The sequence below is a fragment of the Atractosteus spatula genome, chromosome 6, assembly GCF_055471065.1.
Source record: "Atractosteus spatula isolate fAtrSpa1 chromosome 6, fAtrSpa1.hap1, whole genome shotgun sequence".
NCBI classification, from domain to species: domain Eukaryota; kingdom Metazoa; phylum Chordata; class Actinopteri; order Semionotiformes; family Lepisosteidae; genus Atractosteus; species Atractosteus spatula.
Genome location: NC_142711.1, coordinates 54,554,384 through 54,574,542, shown reverse-complemented (window position 1 = coordinate 54,574,542; position 20,159 = coordinate 54,554,384). Strand labels below are relative to the sequence as shown.

The following is a 20,159-nucleotide window of genomic DNA, read 5'->3' as shown; positions in this document are numbered from 1 at the left end:
ATGCATTGAGTCTGGTGGTAATAATCATCTGTGTTGTTGAATTACAGAATATATAGCAAGCCGTTTACGAGTTTCTGTTGGAAAATGCACGTGGCATAGGACTGCTTGGACCTGCTGGGTTTGGTCGCGGCATTTGTGTCCCTAAATAATGGCAAATAACGAAGCCCCTTACGATAATCGGAATATCGTGACAAAATACATCCATCACAAACTCCTGAAGAAGGGCTACGTGTGGGAATCCCGCGTGTCCGGCGAGACCGATCCCCCCAATAACGGATTGGTGGGCCCCTCCCCCTCGGGCCCGGGGCTGCCGGCGCGGCGGCTCCAGGCTGCCGGGGCCGAGCGCGGAGCTGCCCCGGTCCCCCGCCGGACCCCCCAGCCCGACCCCCACGCCGCGCTCCACACGGTGCTGCGGGAGGCTGGGGACGAGATCGAGAGGATGTACCAGCGGGACTTCGCGGAGATGTCGGATCAGTTGCACTTCACCCCCAACACCGCCCGGAGGAAGTTCACCGCGGTGGTGGAGGAGCTGTTTCGGGACGGAGTCAACTGGGGGCGGATTGTCGCTTTCTTCGAGTTCGGCGGGACGATGTGCGTGGAGAGCGTGAACCGGGAGATGACGTCCCAGGTGGACAACATTGCCAACTGGATGACGGAATATCTCAACGGGCCCCTTCAGAACTGGATCCAGGAGAACGGAGGCTGGGTGAGTTTGGTCACAACGTGTAAAAAAAAAATAAAATAAATAAATGCAAAGTGTAATTGAGGTTTTGCAAGATTCTCTCTTTTCCTCAAATTTCTCCCCTCCTTAATGATCTCCGCAGAATCGATTTCTCCCCTAATCTCTTGTGATAGTGTTGCCTAATTTGTCGCACCATTCAATGCACGGTTTGAGTATTCAGTTTATGCCCCAAATCCACGCACATACCTGCTGAAATGACAAAGTACACGCCTAAAACCTGTACATGTCCTTGTCTTTGTTAAATGGATTGAAGAACATGCATGAAAGCCTTGATTGTCCCTCACCATGGAAAGACATTTCTTGTCATCTGTGTCGTGAAGCTAAGAGGTCACCTGTCCGAAGGGAGCTCTGGCCAATTAGGTGCGCGTTCCCTGTCACACCCCCTTCACGCCTACTAGACATGACGAAGGGTTGCCGTGTCGTGAGCTGTCAATTTCAGCCTGTGATGAAACTGGCAACATACAGTACTCCACTTCCAGGACATCTGGGCTAATATCACACGAGTGGTTCGAAAGACACATTAAAATGAAGGTTTATAATTCAGAAAAGAGGGCTCGCCCAGTCCAAAAATGTTTAATTTGACGCCTTAACTTGCTCGGGAGGAAGGGGCGAACTAATTTGTTTTTCAGAAAACCTTTGAAAATGTTGTATAAAACATTGAAACTTTCATAACACCTGACTTACATGATTTACGATAACCTATTTCTGCCTGTTTTGGTAACGCTCTTGCTAAAAACCCTTTAAGTGGAACCGTAAATATTTAGAAATAACGTACAGAAAAATATTATCACGAAAAAAGGCAGCCTCGCTTCACTGTAGTAACACGTATCAGCTTGTGCTCTGAGGGAGTTTTTTTTTAAGACTGGGGATACCAGCAACGTTTTCCTTGGTTTTCAGGATTCTGTGGTGACTAGTGGCAATTTCCCAAAACATTTTGTCACTGCAGATATTTAGTAGTCACTAAAGTATGACTGGATTATAGCTCCCATATGAAGTCTTCCTGGTTTCTAAACCTTAAATCACTGTGTTGATCAAAATATTATTTAATTAAACCACGTCTGCATTTAAATAAATGTTACATCACCTTCAAGAGTGCACACACAGAGGAGATCTACAGCTTGCAGTTGTCATACATTCTGTCTGTTTGTTTTTGGGGTTGAACAGTCGATGCGTCAGTCATTATTCCCATGAAATCCGATGCTGTGAAGGCATTAATCACATCTTCTGCAGGAGTGTATTCTATTGCTCTTTTCATGTTGAGGAAACTCTTGTCATGGGTATACTTTGTGTGGTTATATTATGAAAGTCTTCAAACCCAGAATAATACAAAGACCAATGAAAATAAATGAATGAAGCAGTAGTATGGACTGCTAAGGATCTACCCAAATCTTGTTTTGAGATCTAGGTGACTGATTTATTTAAACATTTCTAGTGTGAAATAATTATTCATCAGATGTGTCTGGAAATTAATTAAATTTGAGTGATTATAATGTTATTATTAACAAAAAGTTAATAAGTGCATTTTCATTGCAGGGAAATACTGCTGATGTTTGAGACTGGTCTAAGGCTATGATTGCCTTGGAATGGGTATAAAATCCATAAAACAGATTATAGAAAATTTAACACCTGAGCAGAATAAGAAAAATTTGAATGGATGGCTAACATATCTCAAACTGTTATAAAGTTTTGCTAATATATGCAATTGGACATATAGTTTTAACATACATTTCCACTTTTATTTCCTGATTTTGTTGAGCCCGTTGGAGTGACATGATTTTTGGTTTGTGTTTCGTCAGGTTAGATTTTAAGTGATCTCGGCAAAGGCTTTTGTAAAGGTGTGGCATTTTCTGTAGTGATACAGTAATGTTAACATCAAGGATAAGAATGTCTGAAGAGAAGCAACTTTTGTTTTCTCGAATAAGCTTGGAGACACCTAATCCTGCGAGTCTTATAGGTCTTCCAAATCTCTTTCAGAATTTGGCCATAGTCCTAAGGACTGGAAACACTTGTAAGTTATTTATCAATTAAGAAAGTAGTTTGTTCCTTTAAGAGAACTGTGGTCCTTGAGAACTTAAGATAAAAATATTTAAAGCAGCTCTAAATTAACATGGGAAAGTAGGCCTCATACTGGTTAACATTACCAGTCTTCTTTGTATATTGCCTTTTTTCAGGCTTCTTTGTCCATTACTTAATACAAGGCAGCCTTCTGTTATTGCTACACAGAAACCTATTAATGTTACTTCTTGACAACGAATTGTCTAGTCTGTCCCAAATACCGTTCGTTATAAATAAATGAACTGCACATTCTCCAGATTTGTCTTCCTTCATAGTGGAGCAATATTAAAGGCGTTCGTTTAAGGTTGCTACTGTAGGTTTCTGTGAAATCTCGACCAAATTCAGTTGTCCTGGTGTTTTGGTGACTGGTCATGGAGGCAAGTGATCAGAGCTCCAGATGGCGGGGGGTGAAAATGCTTAGTCCTTGGGTTGCAGGCAGAAAACGCAGCTTTGCCAGCTGCCTGCTTCAGTTCCCAAAAGCCAGCAGACAAGCCAGTGCAACAGGGCAACCATAGGCATCCTTTGTGGACTGATAGGGTGTTCTTTGTCTACAGAGCCACCACAGGAATGAAAGGTTCTTTCCCTTTCAATTTCCCCTTACTGTCAACTGCTGTTCTCAGTTCTGTTGCCACTATAACAACTGTAGTGAAATAGTGACCTTTGCTACAGCCGACTCCTTCCTACTGTACCATGACCTGAGAAGGGAGCAGAGGGACTTACAAAGCAAAGTATTGTTTCCTCATTATCTTTGAATGCAGCATGGGCTCGAGACACACACACATTCTACTGGGTTGTAGTTCTTCTTCTTTATTACAAAATACAGCTGCTCTGTTGCAAAATACTTGTAATACTTAAGCAAGTTTTGCTTTTACAGACGTGTGGGATTGAAGGCTTAATGAGTGGTGTAATTTTCCTACCAAACACGGTAGTTGCGTTTGCGAGTCATTGCGTGCATTTTGTGGAATGTCAAGTGGCAATAAATGAACAACAACAAAAAAATGACTTGTGCTGTGGGCAAACCTTTTCACTTCTGGAGTACGCATTGAAAACACGTCTTACCACAATGCAGATGAAGGCTTTCTCTTCCCACAGCTATTATGTCAAAGGGCTGCTGCATGAAACGATTCCCGTCTCAAGAAAATGGTTAATTCTCAGTTTTTTATCCCCCTCCCCAACGTCAAAACTTAAAATGTCCACAATTCCATGATTGCTTCATTCTCTGGTGCATTTGCGATCCAGGTACAGAGGAGGAAAATATCAAAGCCAACAGTTTTGGAATAAGTACAGCACAAGTTGGGCACCAACAACAGTGTTTTAAGTAGTTTGTTGTTTTATAAATGAAGTACATTATCCATTTTGTACTGCTTTACCTTTATGATGTGTGGTATATCTGTGGTCACTAGAGAATTCCCCATCTAGCTGGTGCTGAAATGTGGCTAGAAAGTGGAATGAGAGCATGTAGCACATGGATAGTTTAACGAGGCTTTAATTTATGTTTGCATTATTTAGCAGTTTAGTAGTGTGTCTTGGGGCTTTCAAAGTTTTTCTCCATCTCTTATATAAGAATATTTAACATTTGCATTTAGGCTGTCTTGGGCGATAAGCTGTAATACAGTACATCAAAGGATCAAGCAGTGACAGGACCCTAGCAGAAGAACATTACCTTGGTTTGTTTTGAACTTCTCATTTATAATTGATTGGTAATGACAAACTGTGCTTCAGTTTGCTCTCAGCTTAGAAGGCCTCCTTTTTCCATTTAGCAGCATTTAAGTAACCTGAGTGCACGCATGGACCAAAAAAAAAAAGAAATCCATTTGAGCTTGTTGCCCTCCATTTAAACATCTTATGGGACAGCTTTGCCTTTTCTTCTTAAGTCTGTAGCTTCTACAGTAACAACGTGAAGTATCTTGACGTGCTTTCCTAAAATGGAGGTTTGAATTTGACCATGTTCAGAAGTCTCTGTTCAGCCGTTCTGAAGGATACAGAATGTCCTAGATTGTTTAGAACATTTTGCCCTGAAATGTCCTCATGTGTTTTCTTCATACATTTCGCATTTTGCCTCTGCCAGAGACCTGGGAAAAAAGCCACGACCAATATTTTGATCTGCGTTACGTTTGCAAACATGCTCTGTAAAAACATGGTAAATTCTAAAAACTAAAAGGCAGAATTAACCTTGTGTAGCCCAGTTTTGGGTGAGCTGCTGAGTTGATAAATGAGCTACTGAAATTCATTTGTGCATCTAATAGTTTTCTTATGAAGGTAAATAAGGGGGATTCCATTTAAGCTGGAGAGTCTACTTGGTTTCATTTTGGAGAAACCAAGGGAGCTTTAAGGACAAGGTTCCCATCGCAATTTCATGCGACACCAACATAAGTTAGGGGGATGATTAATACACAGACACTAAAGCTGGTTTTCCCCTGTTTATTTTAAAGCCTTGCAGGGGAAAACCCAATTTGTTATCCTTATGGTTGGTACCTTCTGCCGTCTCTGAAACGTTGCCTGGAGGTGTTGTATGTGAATGTTCGAACTGACAAATTCAACTCTTTTGGGTTTTTTTTTAAATTGAAATTCCAGAAGCTGCAAACTCAACGTGTTCACCATTATACAAATGAATCACTCGCCGAGTCTTCGTGCATTTTTCTGCCGAGTTCCACAGATCGCAAGCTAATTACCAATATTTGCTTTTTTTAAGCTCTACAGACTGCTGCTACATACACGGCTCGTAAGACCTACTGCTTTAATCCTGATGCACGGAAACTGGAAATGCCCGATTCGTTAGTAAAATTGTCAGGACTGGAATTTTTTGGTGAGGCAGAAAAAAAAAATCCCGTGATGAAAATATGACAAAGCCTGTGAACTTAATGAATAAGGTATTTGTGGTTTAAATGTCGATCAGGAATAACTGATTAACTTGTTACGGTAAGTCATAAACAAGGCTCATATGGTGAAAGCACATAAGGTCATGAAGGTGAAAATGTTGTTGCAGGGAAAGTCATTTGCCTCATAGGAAACTGACTTACTTAACAGTTGGTAAAACTTGGGATAATGCTTACTTTGTAGGGACTGTGATGTGCCTCAGTAGTTCTCTCCTTGATTTTTTTAAAAAAAGGTCTAACATGCATGTTCCTGTACTTTCAAAGCATAATCCTGGCATTTGGGTGTTAAATAATCCCACTGATATTGCCCTCGTTCCATTTTATTTTTTACCATGTTCAGAAGTCTCTGTTCAGCCGTTCTGAAGGATACAGAATGTTCTAGATTGTTTAGAACATTTTGCCCTGAAATGTCCTCATGTGTTTTCTTCATACATTTTGCAGAGCACCGAATTTAATTGTCATGATACGGTAACTGGAAAGGTGTGCTTTCAAAACCCAAGTGAGACTGCTGTTGTACCCTTGAGCAGGGTATTTTCACCCGAAATGGTCCAGTAAAATACCCAGCTGCAAATGTAAGTCACTTTTTGTGTAAAAGGGACAACCAGATTCACTAGTAATTTGGATAGCCTTGGTTAAAACACCATGAAGATATTGATATCACTCAAGCTTGGTTGGTGCATTTGAGTTTTGTAGTTTACAGTTCACCCAGTACAGAATTATAAGACTTTCTGCTTTGTCTTACTGTACATCTGATTCCATTTGCAGTTTGTTGAAATGTGTTGGGTATAATGACTAGAGGTACTATGCTGTAGGAGATGCTGTCCTTTGAATGAGATGTAAAAAGAAGGTCCTGACTACCTCATCATCACATGGTACTGTTCTTAAAATTAGGGGTGTTAACTGTGTTGTTCTGACTAACCTTCACTGTGGGGTTGCACAGTCTGACCTCTGTAAAGCTCCAGCAAAGTTTAGTCAATCCTTACCTTGCTACCTGATCTGCAGAGTTGTGGGGCATCGGGTGCTTAATCTCTGCTGTCTGCCACCCCTGTGGGTTCTGTAAGTTGGCAGTGAATTAACAGGGTGTAGAAATGTGTATATGTAAAAAGAGTGTTTTCCGATTCCAACATGCTGTATAAACGCACTGTGATTGTTATTGACTATAGCTATTGACTATTGTCCTTTTCCTTCCCATCTTCTTACAGTGGTCTTGTTTATTAGAAAAGTCCAGCAATCATGGTTGACATTGCTCATTGAGTTTGACTCCACTTAACCCATTAAAACCTGAAGACTGTAGGGGTCTGAAGGACTCCAAGCCCTGTGGAGCTCCCAGCTATTGAGATATTTCTCCTGCATGACTCCTCTGTCTGTAGGCTCTAGTGTGTGAAGTAAAGGGAAAAGTACATTAATACGCACAGTATAAAGGTCAGATTAAATGCCGATATGCAAACAAGATCTATTATGGATTCTTCCTTGCATTATATTATGATGTTTGCGTGGACTTCATGTTGTTGACCTTTGCACTTGCGTGGAAAATATTGTTATTGTTGCTCTTGTTGTTGATTATACGTTAGCATGTTATCCTTGTTCATTCCGTCTCTTGTATCATTTAGTCAACCATAGACTAAAAAATACAAAAGACACATTTTATGTTCTGCCTCATGTACTGTAGTCATACACTGACAAAATAACTTCTGTAGCAGTGGCTGTCGTAGTCACAATACATTAAATGTTGTGCCTTATCAAATTATTGCTTTAAAAGTGAATTAAGCCTCCACCGAATGGGCAATATCAACTTAGCTGAAAAAAAACCTTGGTGGCCTATTAGTGTCAGGTATACAGAACTTGGTTGTTTTCATACTCTCTCCTTCCGTGTTCTGAATTAAAGTTTGCATTACACTCTGTTCTCCAAACCTTTGGAAAAAAGTCCTGTCTAGACCTAGGATGTTGAGTGTTATTTTTATTTATTAGCTGCAATGTATTCTGGGACTGTGGCTGGTCTGGAGTCCATTATGAAACAGGAGGAAAGTTAGGGCCAAATGTTTGCAATGGGCCTTTCTCGCACAAACAAATACGGAAAACACTGGAAGCTCTGTGGTTCTGATGTAACTTAGTTTGGATGTTTGTTTGGTCTAACTCAAAATAGAAAGACGTGGGTATGTAGTTAGCCTAATAGCTGGTAACGTTAAAAAAGTGGGACATTTTCCAATTACCCCACCTCTGTGTTCCTGTTATTGAACTGCAGTGCGGCTTAATATAGGTACAGGATGACCTTTTTTTGGTTTCTCTGAGAGGCGTACATTTTATCTCAAGTTTAAAGTGCTTCATTACCGCTTTCCCACATTTGTTTATATTCTACCTTAAAGCCAGAGATCTTAAAACAAGAGAATTCACAAATTACGCTATTTTTAGTTGGATGTCTCTGGACTACAGACACCAAATGCCCAATGACCCCAAATATTTCTACATAACGGTTTCAATGAGCAAGTGGAAAGAATTCATTGTTACTCTTGTTCAGCTTTTAATGATATCCTGTGGTATTTCTCTCATAACTAATACACTTAACTACTCTTACTAGTGGTTCCATTTAATTAATCAGTACTGAGAATAAAAAAAATTACAACCTTTGTAAAACATTTTGATCAGTTATAAAACCCAATATTTGACAGCCTTTTGTAAGTATGGGTAGTGGAATTCACCATTTTTTTTACTGGCTGTTGGGAACTTCCCAGCATTTTAAAGCATGAAATTCTTACATAATGTCTTATGAATAGGTAAGCCTTTATCAACAGAGCAAACGGTGAATTGAATGCTCTTAAACCTGGAATACAGTTTTTCTAGATCATATAGGTTTGTTAAGAACTCTGTTATTTGAGTGCAAAACTTAAAGATCACATTGTTATACATATATGTATAATCAATTTTTCCATAGTTCCTGTAGAAGTCAACAAATTAAAATCTGCTGCAGACCTAAAGGCATCTGTTCCTTGGCTGTGTGTTTGCACAGTGTTATGGGAGAAATACAGTGTCAAGGCAGAAGAATTCACACTTGGAATATGGTAAAGTTTCGTCCTCCCAGTGACTGAAGACCCTGCACAATGTAATACATTGATAAAAAAACATTTTCATATTGCGTATTCTAGTATACTCCAATATGAATTTAAGCACTTCCAAGGGATCTATATTCCTGTTCCTGTATTAGTGGCTATTAAAGTAAATGAGACAGTGATCGGTAAAAAAAAAAAAATTCAGAGCTTGATCCCAGAGCTTTGATTCAGTAAGCTTGAGAGATGTTTGAGAATAAAATCTTGTTTAATGATCTTTAGGCTGTTAATGAATTACTTGATTATTTGATCCACAATTTACAGGTGTTTCTTTAAGAATGAGAAATGTAGAGTGATCTACAGTATAAAAATTGCTGGATTTGGTCTCTTCAGGATCAGGGTTAGAGACCTTTCTGTTCTAATAGATGTGAACAGAGAGCTTCATAAAGAAGCTAGCCTTGTTTCCCAGGAATGCCTGCACAAAGAAGTAGATGTCTAGGTTTCTGTTTTATAAAAATCTGTTTGAATATATTTAAAACATGAATTGATAAGTTATCAAGCTACATTGAAAACTGGTTAAATAGAGTGAACAAGTTACATTTTCTTTTTGTTTTCCTGCAGTTTGTGCTTTAGTCTGCTGGCTTAACATGACTTTTAGGGACAGCGGATTATATATTATAAGTATAGGAACAAACAAGTGGAGGCTGTTCTGCTATTCTAGGCTGTTTTGTTATATAGTTGGATAAGATCCTTGGATCATTTAGCTACTGTTTCTTGAAGGAATCCAAATATCCTATCCAGAACAGGATTGGGTAGTTTGTTCCATATTTGCACAACACTTTAGGTAAAGTGTCTCCTTTTCTTGTCAAAAGCATTATCCTTAGCTGCGTCATACTGTATACTCGGGAGGAAGATTTAGAATCAGATCAGCTCTGGATCTGACTACAGAAAAACCTCTTTGTCTGGAGTCCATTGCCAAGATTCCAGTTACTTTCCAGTTAAAACTGGGTAAAATACTTGGCATATGAGTTTCTTGTCTCTTTGAAGATGAACTGGAGAATTTGATGACAGCCAGAAAACTTTTTTTTTTGTGCTGTGAAAGCAATTAATTACAGTAAGTGACAGTTTATACTTACAGGAATGAGAGTGATGCATTTTTGTTCACATGCGTAGGTTTTGAGTCCCTGCTTCTCCGGTTAGCTTTTTTTTTTTCAGACCGCCTGTTGGAATGACACTAGCTTATGCAAATAAACCCAGGTGAAGCCTTTTTATTTGCATTTGCTAGATATGATCTTCAAGCTTCTATTGCTGTGCTGTGCTAGATGGATGTGATCTCTCGCTTACAAATGTGTCATGTTCTTTTTTTTAATTATTATTACGTTTTTCCCAGAAATGGGGAAAAATCCCTCCTTTTGTGGACAGCGTGTCATGTCAGTAGGCAGAGATACTGTTAACATGTATAGATTGTGCACATGTTTCAGAAGAAAGAGTAGCAAGATTCAGCAAAGGTTACTGCAACAGGTTGATTTTTCAAGGATTTGTGCTCTGGTTGCTAATTTTTGCTTTGTTTTCTTAGTGTCCAAATGAATCTCAGACAACCTTTTGCGCCTTTAAAATATTTAGAAAGCCTACTATGAGAAAATGGAAATCAAGTTACAGTATGCTTTGGATGAAAATCCAATGTTTATTTTGCCAGTCTCTTGGAAAAATGCTGCATGTTCCCTTCCAACTATTTTGAGTTTTAGCTGCTGCTGTTCTGAGAGATCTATTATGTGTTGCTAGTTTAATTAAAGGTAGCAACTCGCATGAGGTTTCTTGCTAAAAAGGGGGTCTGTGTGACCCACGTGGTTCATACTGTAGCTCTCCCATGGCTTTTAGAGTGTTGCTTCTAAATAATAGTCCAAAGCTGTCCAAGCAGTTATTTGCGTATTTATTTCTGAGTATTTTTGTTTGTTATCGTCTATTTTCAGATGGGAAAACTAACGTCTTGTCATGATTAGACTTGTAGCTTTGGTGATTGTCGGTAGTCCATCTGTGTGTGTCTGTGTCTGTCTCTGTTAGGGTGGTGGTGTGTGTCATATATCTTAATCTTCCACTTGAAAATCTTGCACCTGTGTTTATTTGCATTTTATCCTGTTTTTGTTTTTGAAAATTATGGTGATTTGGACATGCTAGTGGTGTTGAGCAGTATTAAATTACATGTTTGATTCTGACATGTTTAGTCTGACAACAAAGCCCATGTTAAAATCTAAATAAACATGTTGTAGGTTTTAATTTTCAAAAACCATAGGGTTCGATACCTTCTAACTTCTGCAGGTGGTGGTCTGTGAATGAAGACATAGATGCTTTTAAGTCAAAATGTCCCCAGAAGGAGACTGCTTTTTATTTAGCATTTTGAAAAAAGGGCGATAAAAATGCTTTCAACAACAACTTTTCGGCTCTTTCTGCTCTAGGGTTTGGTCCTCATGTGGAGAAGCACAGCAGATTAAAAGAGAATAAAATAATACCTAAAAATGCTTGTGGGGGTTAAACTGTCTGCAGCAGTCTCTATTGAAGTAAGACCTTATCTAACATTATGTTATACAAATCGAACATTTTGATTGATGAAACGCAATTCCTATGTGCAATTCTATGATCTATGTGCAATTCCAACAATATGGTGGCATCACAGAGGCAGCCTGTGTGTTTGAACGAAAATGAGAGGCCACTGGAAATCTTGTAGCGTAGCCTCAAACATTTCGGATGGTGGGCGGAGGGGGCTGATAGACTTCCCTTTACACCAGACAGATGTGGTGGGAGATGTGTGGGTGGGCCTGTGTGCGGAGACGGAGGCGTGGGGCTCTTTTTAAGGGACAGGCAGGTGCTACGTTTCAATCACATTGTTGTGGTGTTTTCTTTTTTTAAAGAAAGCGTGCAGGCAAGGCGCACCTGGAAAATGATGTGGGGGTTGGGGTAGGAGATAGAATCATCCTACACACTGTCACAGTTAAACACCTACACTGTTGTTTTTTTTTTTTGCGCCTGCTTGAATGTGGTAATTATTCCTTCTTCTGTAGATAAGGTAAACGCGTAGGTGCTGTTTTCGCCCTTCACAGGGTGACCGTAGCAGAAGTCGGCTAGGGATTTGATTCTGAGGGTGAAGGACGCCTGCTCTGTGGTATGGAAACGTGAGAAGGGAGGCAGTCTTTGAAAGAACAGCTCCTGGAACAAATCCAGGATGTGCTCAAGACAGGAGTGCAGAACTAGCTAAAGAATAACCCTTTTTTTCCCCTCATTCCAGCTGGGCTTTGCCCATTTTTTAGAGTTAAGCTCATTTTCAGTACAGAGGGTGCAAGGAACGCTTGTGAGACAGTAACGTCTGGCAAAGACGACATGAATGTAAAGGCGGGCATTCCCGTAACTGTGCCTTTTTTTCCATTTTTTAAGATATTTTGTTTTCATGTTATTTCAGGAGTTGAACAGTTTTTCTCAGCTGTTGCTCAGGACACACACACAGAACCCCACAAATCTAAAATGTAAAATGTTAGAAGGTACCCAAACAAAGTGAATGCATAAAAATATTGCGGTTAATCACTTTCTTGCTATTAGTCATCCAACCAAATGTTTTCAGAACTAGTCTTCACTTTGTGGAACATCTGATTAAAGTAGAGATTTTTTTTTTCTGGGCCTAAATATTTCAAAGCTTGCGTGGTGTTTCATAATGTCATCTGAGGCAGCTTGTGAAAGTTCTTTTGTGTAATTCCCCCACTTACGCTGCAGGTAAATTTTCTCTGTGCGAGAATGGGTCTTCAATACAATATAGGCACAAACTGCAGAAAACTGTTGTCAGAATTGTTTGGTCGCAGTCAGAGGCACTGGAGAATGATTACGTATCACAGGTGTGGAGACAATTCCTATATGATTAATTAACGTTGTACCAACGGCATCGGTGTTATTTAAGTTTGTAATTGGCAACAATTGTTTCTTTTTTCAATTTGACATCTAGAGTTAGTGGTTATCTGTGTCGTAGCTTAATAACTCATCCTATCACCCATTGGAAAAGGTCAGATGGAAGCCCGTGCAATGTGATTTGCACACTCCTACCCTTGTATATGCAAAAGTGGTTCTGAATGATCAATACAGTCACACGCGCAAAGATGTACTGCACCTGTAGCCACAGGCTTCACATCATTTTCTTGAAGTACAAATGGATGTATATCCATTTTTTCCCTTAGTGTAATCTGAAAGTTTTTTTTTTTCTTAGTGGAATAGCTTAAGCAGGTGCCAAAATACTTTGCAGCCCAAATACTTTGACCCACTATCAGGTATAGACATGTAATGCTGTATTTGGGGCAGATTATTGGCAGTTATAGTATGAAATGGATCAATGTCACTTCACGGTAAAAAAAAAAAAAAAGATCCTTTGATTTCCATAGCTGTTTGGTTTACTAGAAAATAACATAAAAATCTTGTTGAAACTCTGCAGGTTTCCACCAAACTGTTAATTCTACGACCCGCACATAATTTGCCAGCATTTCTTCTTCAATGGGAAGTCTATTTCCCTTCTCCACAGACAGATGAGCAGGGATCACTCAAAGTGTTCACAATGCTGTGTGGTTTGAGAAACATTGCTGTGAGTGTGGGAGGCTGGCTAGGCTGGCTTAGAGGTAAGATAGTGGAATTCTCCTGGGCTTGGGGATATGGATAGCGAGTTACCTTTCATGTGTTCTGCAGCTGTTGTGGTTTCTTTTGTCTCGCCTTGTGTTTGTTTCATTATAGCACTGGAAGCTTAGAGTGCTTCGTGCTTTTCTTAAATTAGTAAGCGTTCTCCTGATCAAACCCGTGCAACTGCTGTCCATTTTCATCATTTCATTACATTTGATATGATAATATCTGTTGGGGCTCTGAAATATGTGGGGCTGGCAGTAGCTGTGTGGTTCCCTTTAGATGTGGGGTGTCAATACCGCAGGTCTTGGAGGGCTACAGCATTGATCCTGTTTATTCTAACGTCTAATTGGTCTGGTCTAATTACCATCTGAGTACCTGGAAAAAAGGCGTGTAAACGTTTTTGTATACGGTAGTTCTTGCCATACCTTGAAACAAAGCGGCCAAACCAAACAGAAGCCTGAATTGTCGAATCTCTGAAGTTCAGGAAGACTGGGCTGGGCCAGTACTTGCACGGGTCACCTCTAAGTGTGCTGCTAGAAAAAGGGTTGGTGGAAAAGTATAGGCAGATAGTTCCTGTTCTCTCTGAACTGCAAATGCCAAACCAGTGCCCTGGTCAATTATCATAGAAACTGTGCTGTAAGAGGTACCATTTTTCGAATATTTGAGTTCATTTAAGATCCCATTGCACTGTTCATAAAAGTCAATCCTGCCTGTGCTTTTATGGCTAAACTCCAGTTCCTGTGTAATCTAGCCTACCTATGTGTTCCCCCTGTACAGTTGAACAAATAAAGTTAATCTATAAAAGATCTTAAAAATTCACAGAAATGTGCAAACAAATACTCGCCCTCTCATATTATTCTATGAATTTGTTTAAGATGTACTTATTTCACGGTGATATTTCTTCTGTGTATTTAACACCCATTCTTCCTCACAAGTTTACATTTTGTAGCGATTTAAGATTGATGCACTACAGTACCGTACCTATGCTTATTATTTTCTTATTCGTTGCATGGAATAATTTAACAAATAGAATAGTGGGACTTTATATCGTCTTTTGAGACACAGGGTGCCATTCTTTATAGCTGGTGTTGAATATACTATATATATTTTTGAACGGTAAGTAGTTGGGTATAATACTCTAGATTCATGTTAATGATAAGTTGTTAAGACTGGGGGTGTTCGTAACTGTTTTGGCAGCTTTCTGCATTTTCAATGAGTTTATTACGTCTCTTTGTCTAATGTGCATTAATCAGAGTTTGCGGTCAAATTATCTAGTCTTCCTCTCATTTCCTGCCGAAATTCCTAACTACAGCAAATGCCTTAACTGTGCCCTTCGTTTCATTTTCAACTAATCAAGATACGAAGAACTGTCTAAAAGCCTGAGATAACCAAGATGAAAATGCCTGGTGTTTGAAAGTCCCAGAAGAAGCTTAGGAGACTAATTCCGAGAACCTAATAAAGATCGTTTTTCAAACCAGTCTGCACCAGTTAGTTCAAAATGGTAGTGTAAAAGATACTGTGAAAACCATGCGTAGTTCATGGAAACAAAATTACTTATCTAGCAAGACATTCAAAGAAATCTGTTAGTCACAATTTTGCATTGATTAACAAGTGAAGATTTGGGTATTTTTTAAGTTACTAAAAGAAACTTTGTAGTCAGATTTTCCTGCTTTTCGTGTTTTTCTTTGCACGGTTGGTATACCAGTAACAAATGTAGGCCTTTTTTTTGTACAGTAGTTAAAGTGTTCATACACGCATGCTTCAGTTTCTGTAATGAATCAGTGGTTTGCGCAGTACATTAATGTGTCAATGTGTAGCCCAAAATTTTCAGGGACGTCAGCAATAGGGAATAAATGGTGAGTCAGTTTCCAGGTATTTCACTGACCGAAAACACTGGTGGAAGACGTAGTCTAAAGCTTTCAGTCACGTGAAACCTTTTGGAGCGCACTGCTTCTCCAACAGAGTAAAACATCCAGCCCTTTCCAGTTTTCGCCCCTCTTTGGTACCTCTAGGTAAAGTCTGGCTTCATCGCTTGCCATCTGCTCTATTATTTACATTTATCACTGGAGGGCCTGTAATCTCAAAAACATTTCCTATAAATGGGCAAACTAGTGCCAAATCTGTCCAAAAATGAATACTGCTTTTCATACATAACTTTCCCCTGCATTTTAGACTGCATGGATCCAGCACACATTTTAACTTCAGAAAGCAGCCTAAAAACCCCATGTAGGCCCTGAAGAAAAACCTTTGCTAATAAAAATGTACTGTATAGCATTGCCTTTTCTTCTAACACAATCAGAACAATAAATGTGACATTCCATCTCACTGCTTCTTCCAATTCAGGGACTTTCTTTTACTGTTTTTGTAACTGTAATTTTACCAGGTTTTCCCATTTGGGTGAAAAAATACAGATCGCTGTGATATTAAGAAGAAATCATGAAATGAAACGCTGTTTATTTTTGTTTGGATTTGTAGTCTTAGTGCAATTGTTCTTACGCCAACAGCCCCACTGTGGAAACATTTCAACACTTGAAAATGGTCAATGAAAAATAATTCGAGCAGGCTTTAGCCTTGCCTATGAGGCAAAGAAGATCCTGACATTTTTCTTTAGAAAAAAATTTTTTCACTACCAATTGTAGCAGCAAGGCTGGTAACTTCTTTTAGGATTAAGGGTTCTGACTCTTAATAATCTTTCTGCTGCCGTGAACAGAAAACACTGATGCAGCTTAGTTTCTCTAAGGTCTTAGGAATTTGGTCAGGACATCATAAACTGGGTCCATCATTGAAACCTCCAGTGATGAAAGGCCCAGCAGCTTAGATCCTCTTTACTTGCAACTCCAAAGTGGGTCCAGCTGCAGCAGTGGCCTATCTTTTGAGCTCATTGGTCAATCCAGAATGACCAGCCAATGAGGATCATGCAGGGTGGGGGAAGAAGACTAAACCTGAAGACATCCCAGCCAGTCCCCAGCCATAATTACTGGACTTGAAAGGTGCTGCACAGCACTGAAAATTTGCTCTTTTCTCCCTCAGCACCTGGCAGCTTGACAAGTTAATGAACCGTGTGACTGCAAACACCGTTGTCCGGGCTTCAAAGAAATGAACTTGGGTTCAAGAGGCGCGAGGCTGTGTAAAACAAAATTCAGCGCTGGACGTTGTCTGCAACACCCTAAGCGATTTGAATTTCATGTGATTGGCGCAATTGTAACAGTTGGACTTTTGTTGACGTGCCTGAATATCGATGTAGATTCAGTTTAGCAGCTGCGACAAGGACAAGCTGCCTTTCTGAGTTTCTTGCCACCTACTGTACGTCTCGTCTCGCAGCCGGGCCCAGGCCAGAACTTGTGCACACGTTCTAGGAAAGCTGAGCCGAGCGCCATGCTAGCGAGGAATCCTTTCCTTTTCCCTGCGCCACAGGACATCCTCGGTCCCGCGCCAGCGGAAGAAGACGACAGCTGCAGCATCCTCTGCCTCCCCGCGGGACTTTCAAACCTCATCTAAACTGCCTTGCCAGCTTAGAATCTGTAAGAGTGTAAATTCCATGTTATACTTGGAATCCATGTGTGCATATATCTTGCTTTATCTTATGTTTGATTAATTCTTGGTAACCGTGACTGTACTTTTGGAATTTACTGTTCTTATTTCTAGTTGTTCCAGTAAATTCACACCATTGTGTCACTACATGGTGAATGCAGTTTTTTTATTGAGTTCATGCCATTTTCCCCTTTGTGAGAAAATGTGTAGCATTAAAGGCTTCCATCTTCTGCATTTGTTCTTCTAAACAAGTGGTCAAAACAGTAGGAGCGAGACAGTTTCCATAAAGCCTTCTTTAGCCAGTGTTTTGTTTTTCCTGTGCAGTTGGAATATACTCTGTTGTTTGTGCACGTGCATTTTCCTATTTATTTTGAGAGGACACAATGTTGAATTGAATCAGGAAATTCTGAAAGTGCAGAGATAGCATATATACTGAAGATTTAAATCAGTCCTAAACAACAGATGCGCTCAAGAGCTTTTTTTTCTTTTTGAAACATGGGTGGAAAACATACCCCATGTGGGCATGGAGACTGTTTTCCCATGTTCCGAAGATCCCATAGGCACGCTCTTGACCAATGGAATCATCTCGGTTGTTTGCCATATAGCAGGTCATCTATTAGATTGAATTGAAAATCGGAGTAAGAGGTTCTGTAACACTCTTGTAATTACACTTCAGACAAACTAAGCAGTTCAACAGATGTGCATAGAACAAATCCAAAGAAAAATCCATAATATTGTTGGTTGAGGCTACTCTTTGCAATTAGAATTCCCCCCAAAAAGGTGGATATTAGGCTGCTGCTTTCATTAGCGTACTGACAGTCTGTTGCCTGTGCCATTCAAATGTTTTCTGAAAGCTTTCAAGAAATGAATTTTGATGTTTCGGCAGATGTATCTGAAGCTACAAAATGCTCAGGTTTCTGTTCTGGCTGTGTGACTCTTGCCGGTTCTTGGGGCTGTAGTCAGGGAGGCAGAAAGGGTCTTCTGAATGCAGCGAAGATATGCAGTGCTCAGAAATTGCAAAGTACTTCCATTCATCCATTTTCTAAGAGCTGTATCCAATCAGTGAACAAGGGGCACAGGGCCAGTCCGTTGCAGGGCACACACACACACGCACGCACGCACGCACTCACACTTGGGCCAGTTTTCCCAGAAGCTGTTTCGCTTACCTGTATGTCTTTTGACTGTGGGAGAAAACCAGAGCACCTAGAGGCACCCTGTGCGAATCCGTGGAGAACATACAGTACAAGCTCGAAGCAGATAGCACCCCAGAAATTGCACCCCATGCAGCAAGGCAGCAATGCTAACCACTGTGCTGCTGTGCGTTGTGCAGCATCCCTGAGTGCTTACCAACAAAAGATACATTTACATTAACAGGAGGTGGCAGATGAGATATAGCATCGATCTCAGTTATTTACCACTTCATCTGTCTTGCAAGTAGACAATTTCATTTTTGAAAATGATCGTTTTGTCAAAAAAATGAAAAAATAACTATCATGTTATGCCAGCAATCGCAACCGAATCTCCATTTCATCCTGAAGGTCATGTGCTGTCTGCCAGAGCTTAAATGAATCATCAACACAGGCTTCTATTTTGTACCTGTGATAGGTGTTCTGGAAAAAAAAAACTTCAAAAACAAAACCGTTTCCAGTCCTGCTCTGTTTTCTGTCTTCACTTTAACATTTTTTTTTTTTACAGATCATCACATAGAAATACAGTATGAATAGATGGCACGTTTTTAGGCCAAAGGTTATGTACTGTAGCACTAAATGTGTAATGCAGGCTTTCATTTCAAGAAAATAAAGATAAAGACGGTATCAAAGATCAATAAATTATTATGAAAAATTAAAGATAGTGGCATTTAATAACATGAAACCATCACATAATGTTGTCCCAATATTAAAAAATTAAGGTACATGCCTTTCAGGCACAATTACCCCTGCAAAAGACTTCTGCAAGACTACCACATTGTCAGTTTCCCTAGCAAAAAGAATAAACAAGAAACACTAGTAGTACTGTTAAACTTATTACCACTGTAAATATTTTACAGCTGTTTCCTTTTTATTTGCAGAAGGCTCATAAATAAAGTCTTCTTTACGCAGTTCATGTTTTCAGTGACATTAACCAAGTAGTAGCTTTCTGTTATTGGCATGGGGCAAAAATTTCAAACAATACACCGTGGTACTCAACATAAGCCATAAAGAGCTAAATTAACAGAAGCAGTCAGGCTTGAATGTTAGAATTTTCACATGATGTTAAGTGCATGTTTGTTGAAGGTACTCGTAAAACAAGTGGGGATAAAAACAAAACATGCATTTGAGCATTAAGCTATTTTTATCTTTTAAAAAAATGTTAATGAATTTAATGCATTTATGAACTCTTGTCCTCTAAATGGCGTTGCTGAAATAGAATTATTGTATTACTTTTACTTAAAGCTTTTAAAATACCAATTGGCACAAATTACATTGCATGAACTAAAGGTGAAAAAAGTTCTTGTCTCCTCTGTGCCTCTTCAACACTTGCTGTGCATCAGACGGAAAAGAGGAATATAGGAAAAATAGGACTCATGTTATGTAATTAATAGTAATAGCAAAAAACTTTACAACAAGAAGTTCCAGACCACAGTTCCATTATCCCTTGTGAGTTAAGTTTATTGTAGTGTATCCTGCTTCTTTGTTAAACTGTTTTTTTTACTAAACTATGATTCAAATCTGTACAGTTTTCATTGCGTTTGCAACCTTACTTCTCATAAATTGAAATCTTTTTTACATTTGAAAAAGACTGGAAAAAAATGGAAATAAAATGTACTTTATCAACCAACTTGCTTCATCTAAAGACTGACCATAATGCAAATATTCATTGTGATTTTGATTCTGATTTTAACCAGGTTTGTTGTCTTTACAACTTTGCAACTTTAGAGAGAACAATGCCTCAAAACTGTTTAAAAACACACAATACAGGATATTGTAAACAATTTTTTTAGAATCCTGTTCTGTTTTTTTTCCTACATTTTCTCTTGTAATAAATTGCAGTCTACCCTGCTATTTGTCTGGGATGTTTTCTTTTTACTTTATGCCTGTATTTTTCATTTGTCGTTCTAGAAACATACCTGTATCTCCTCCTTTCCTTTTAAAACTGAGCTCACAGTCAGTTATTAGCTCAAGTAAGAATTTATTAGAATGTATTAATTGGAGCTTAACAGTTGTTTTGAGCTATCAAAGATTTTAACCTGCTTTGACTTATAGTAACACCTGGAATCTTCGGTTGTTA

The 20,159-nt window shown here is 39.3% G+C and overlaps 1 protein-coding gene across 1 annotated transcript in view; it reads left to right on the top strand.

Annotated features, from left to right (window-relative positions):
- LOC148833057 (apoptosis regulator Bcl-2-like) overlaps positions 1-20,159 on the top strand; it is an 88,335-nt gene that overhangs the window by 1,298 nt on the left and 66,878 nt on the right. Inside the window, exon 2 of the mRNA XM_088919601.1 lies at positions 48-706. Coding sequence (XP_088775727.1) covers positions 149-706 — 558 coding nt within the window. The 5' untranslated portion in view covers positions 48-148. The remainder of the gene's footprint in view (positions 1-47; positions 707-20,159) is intronic.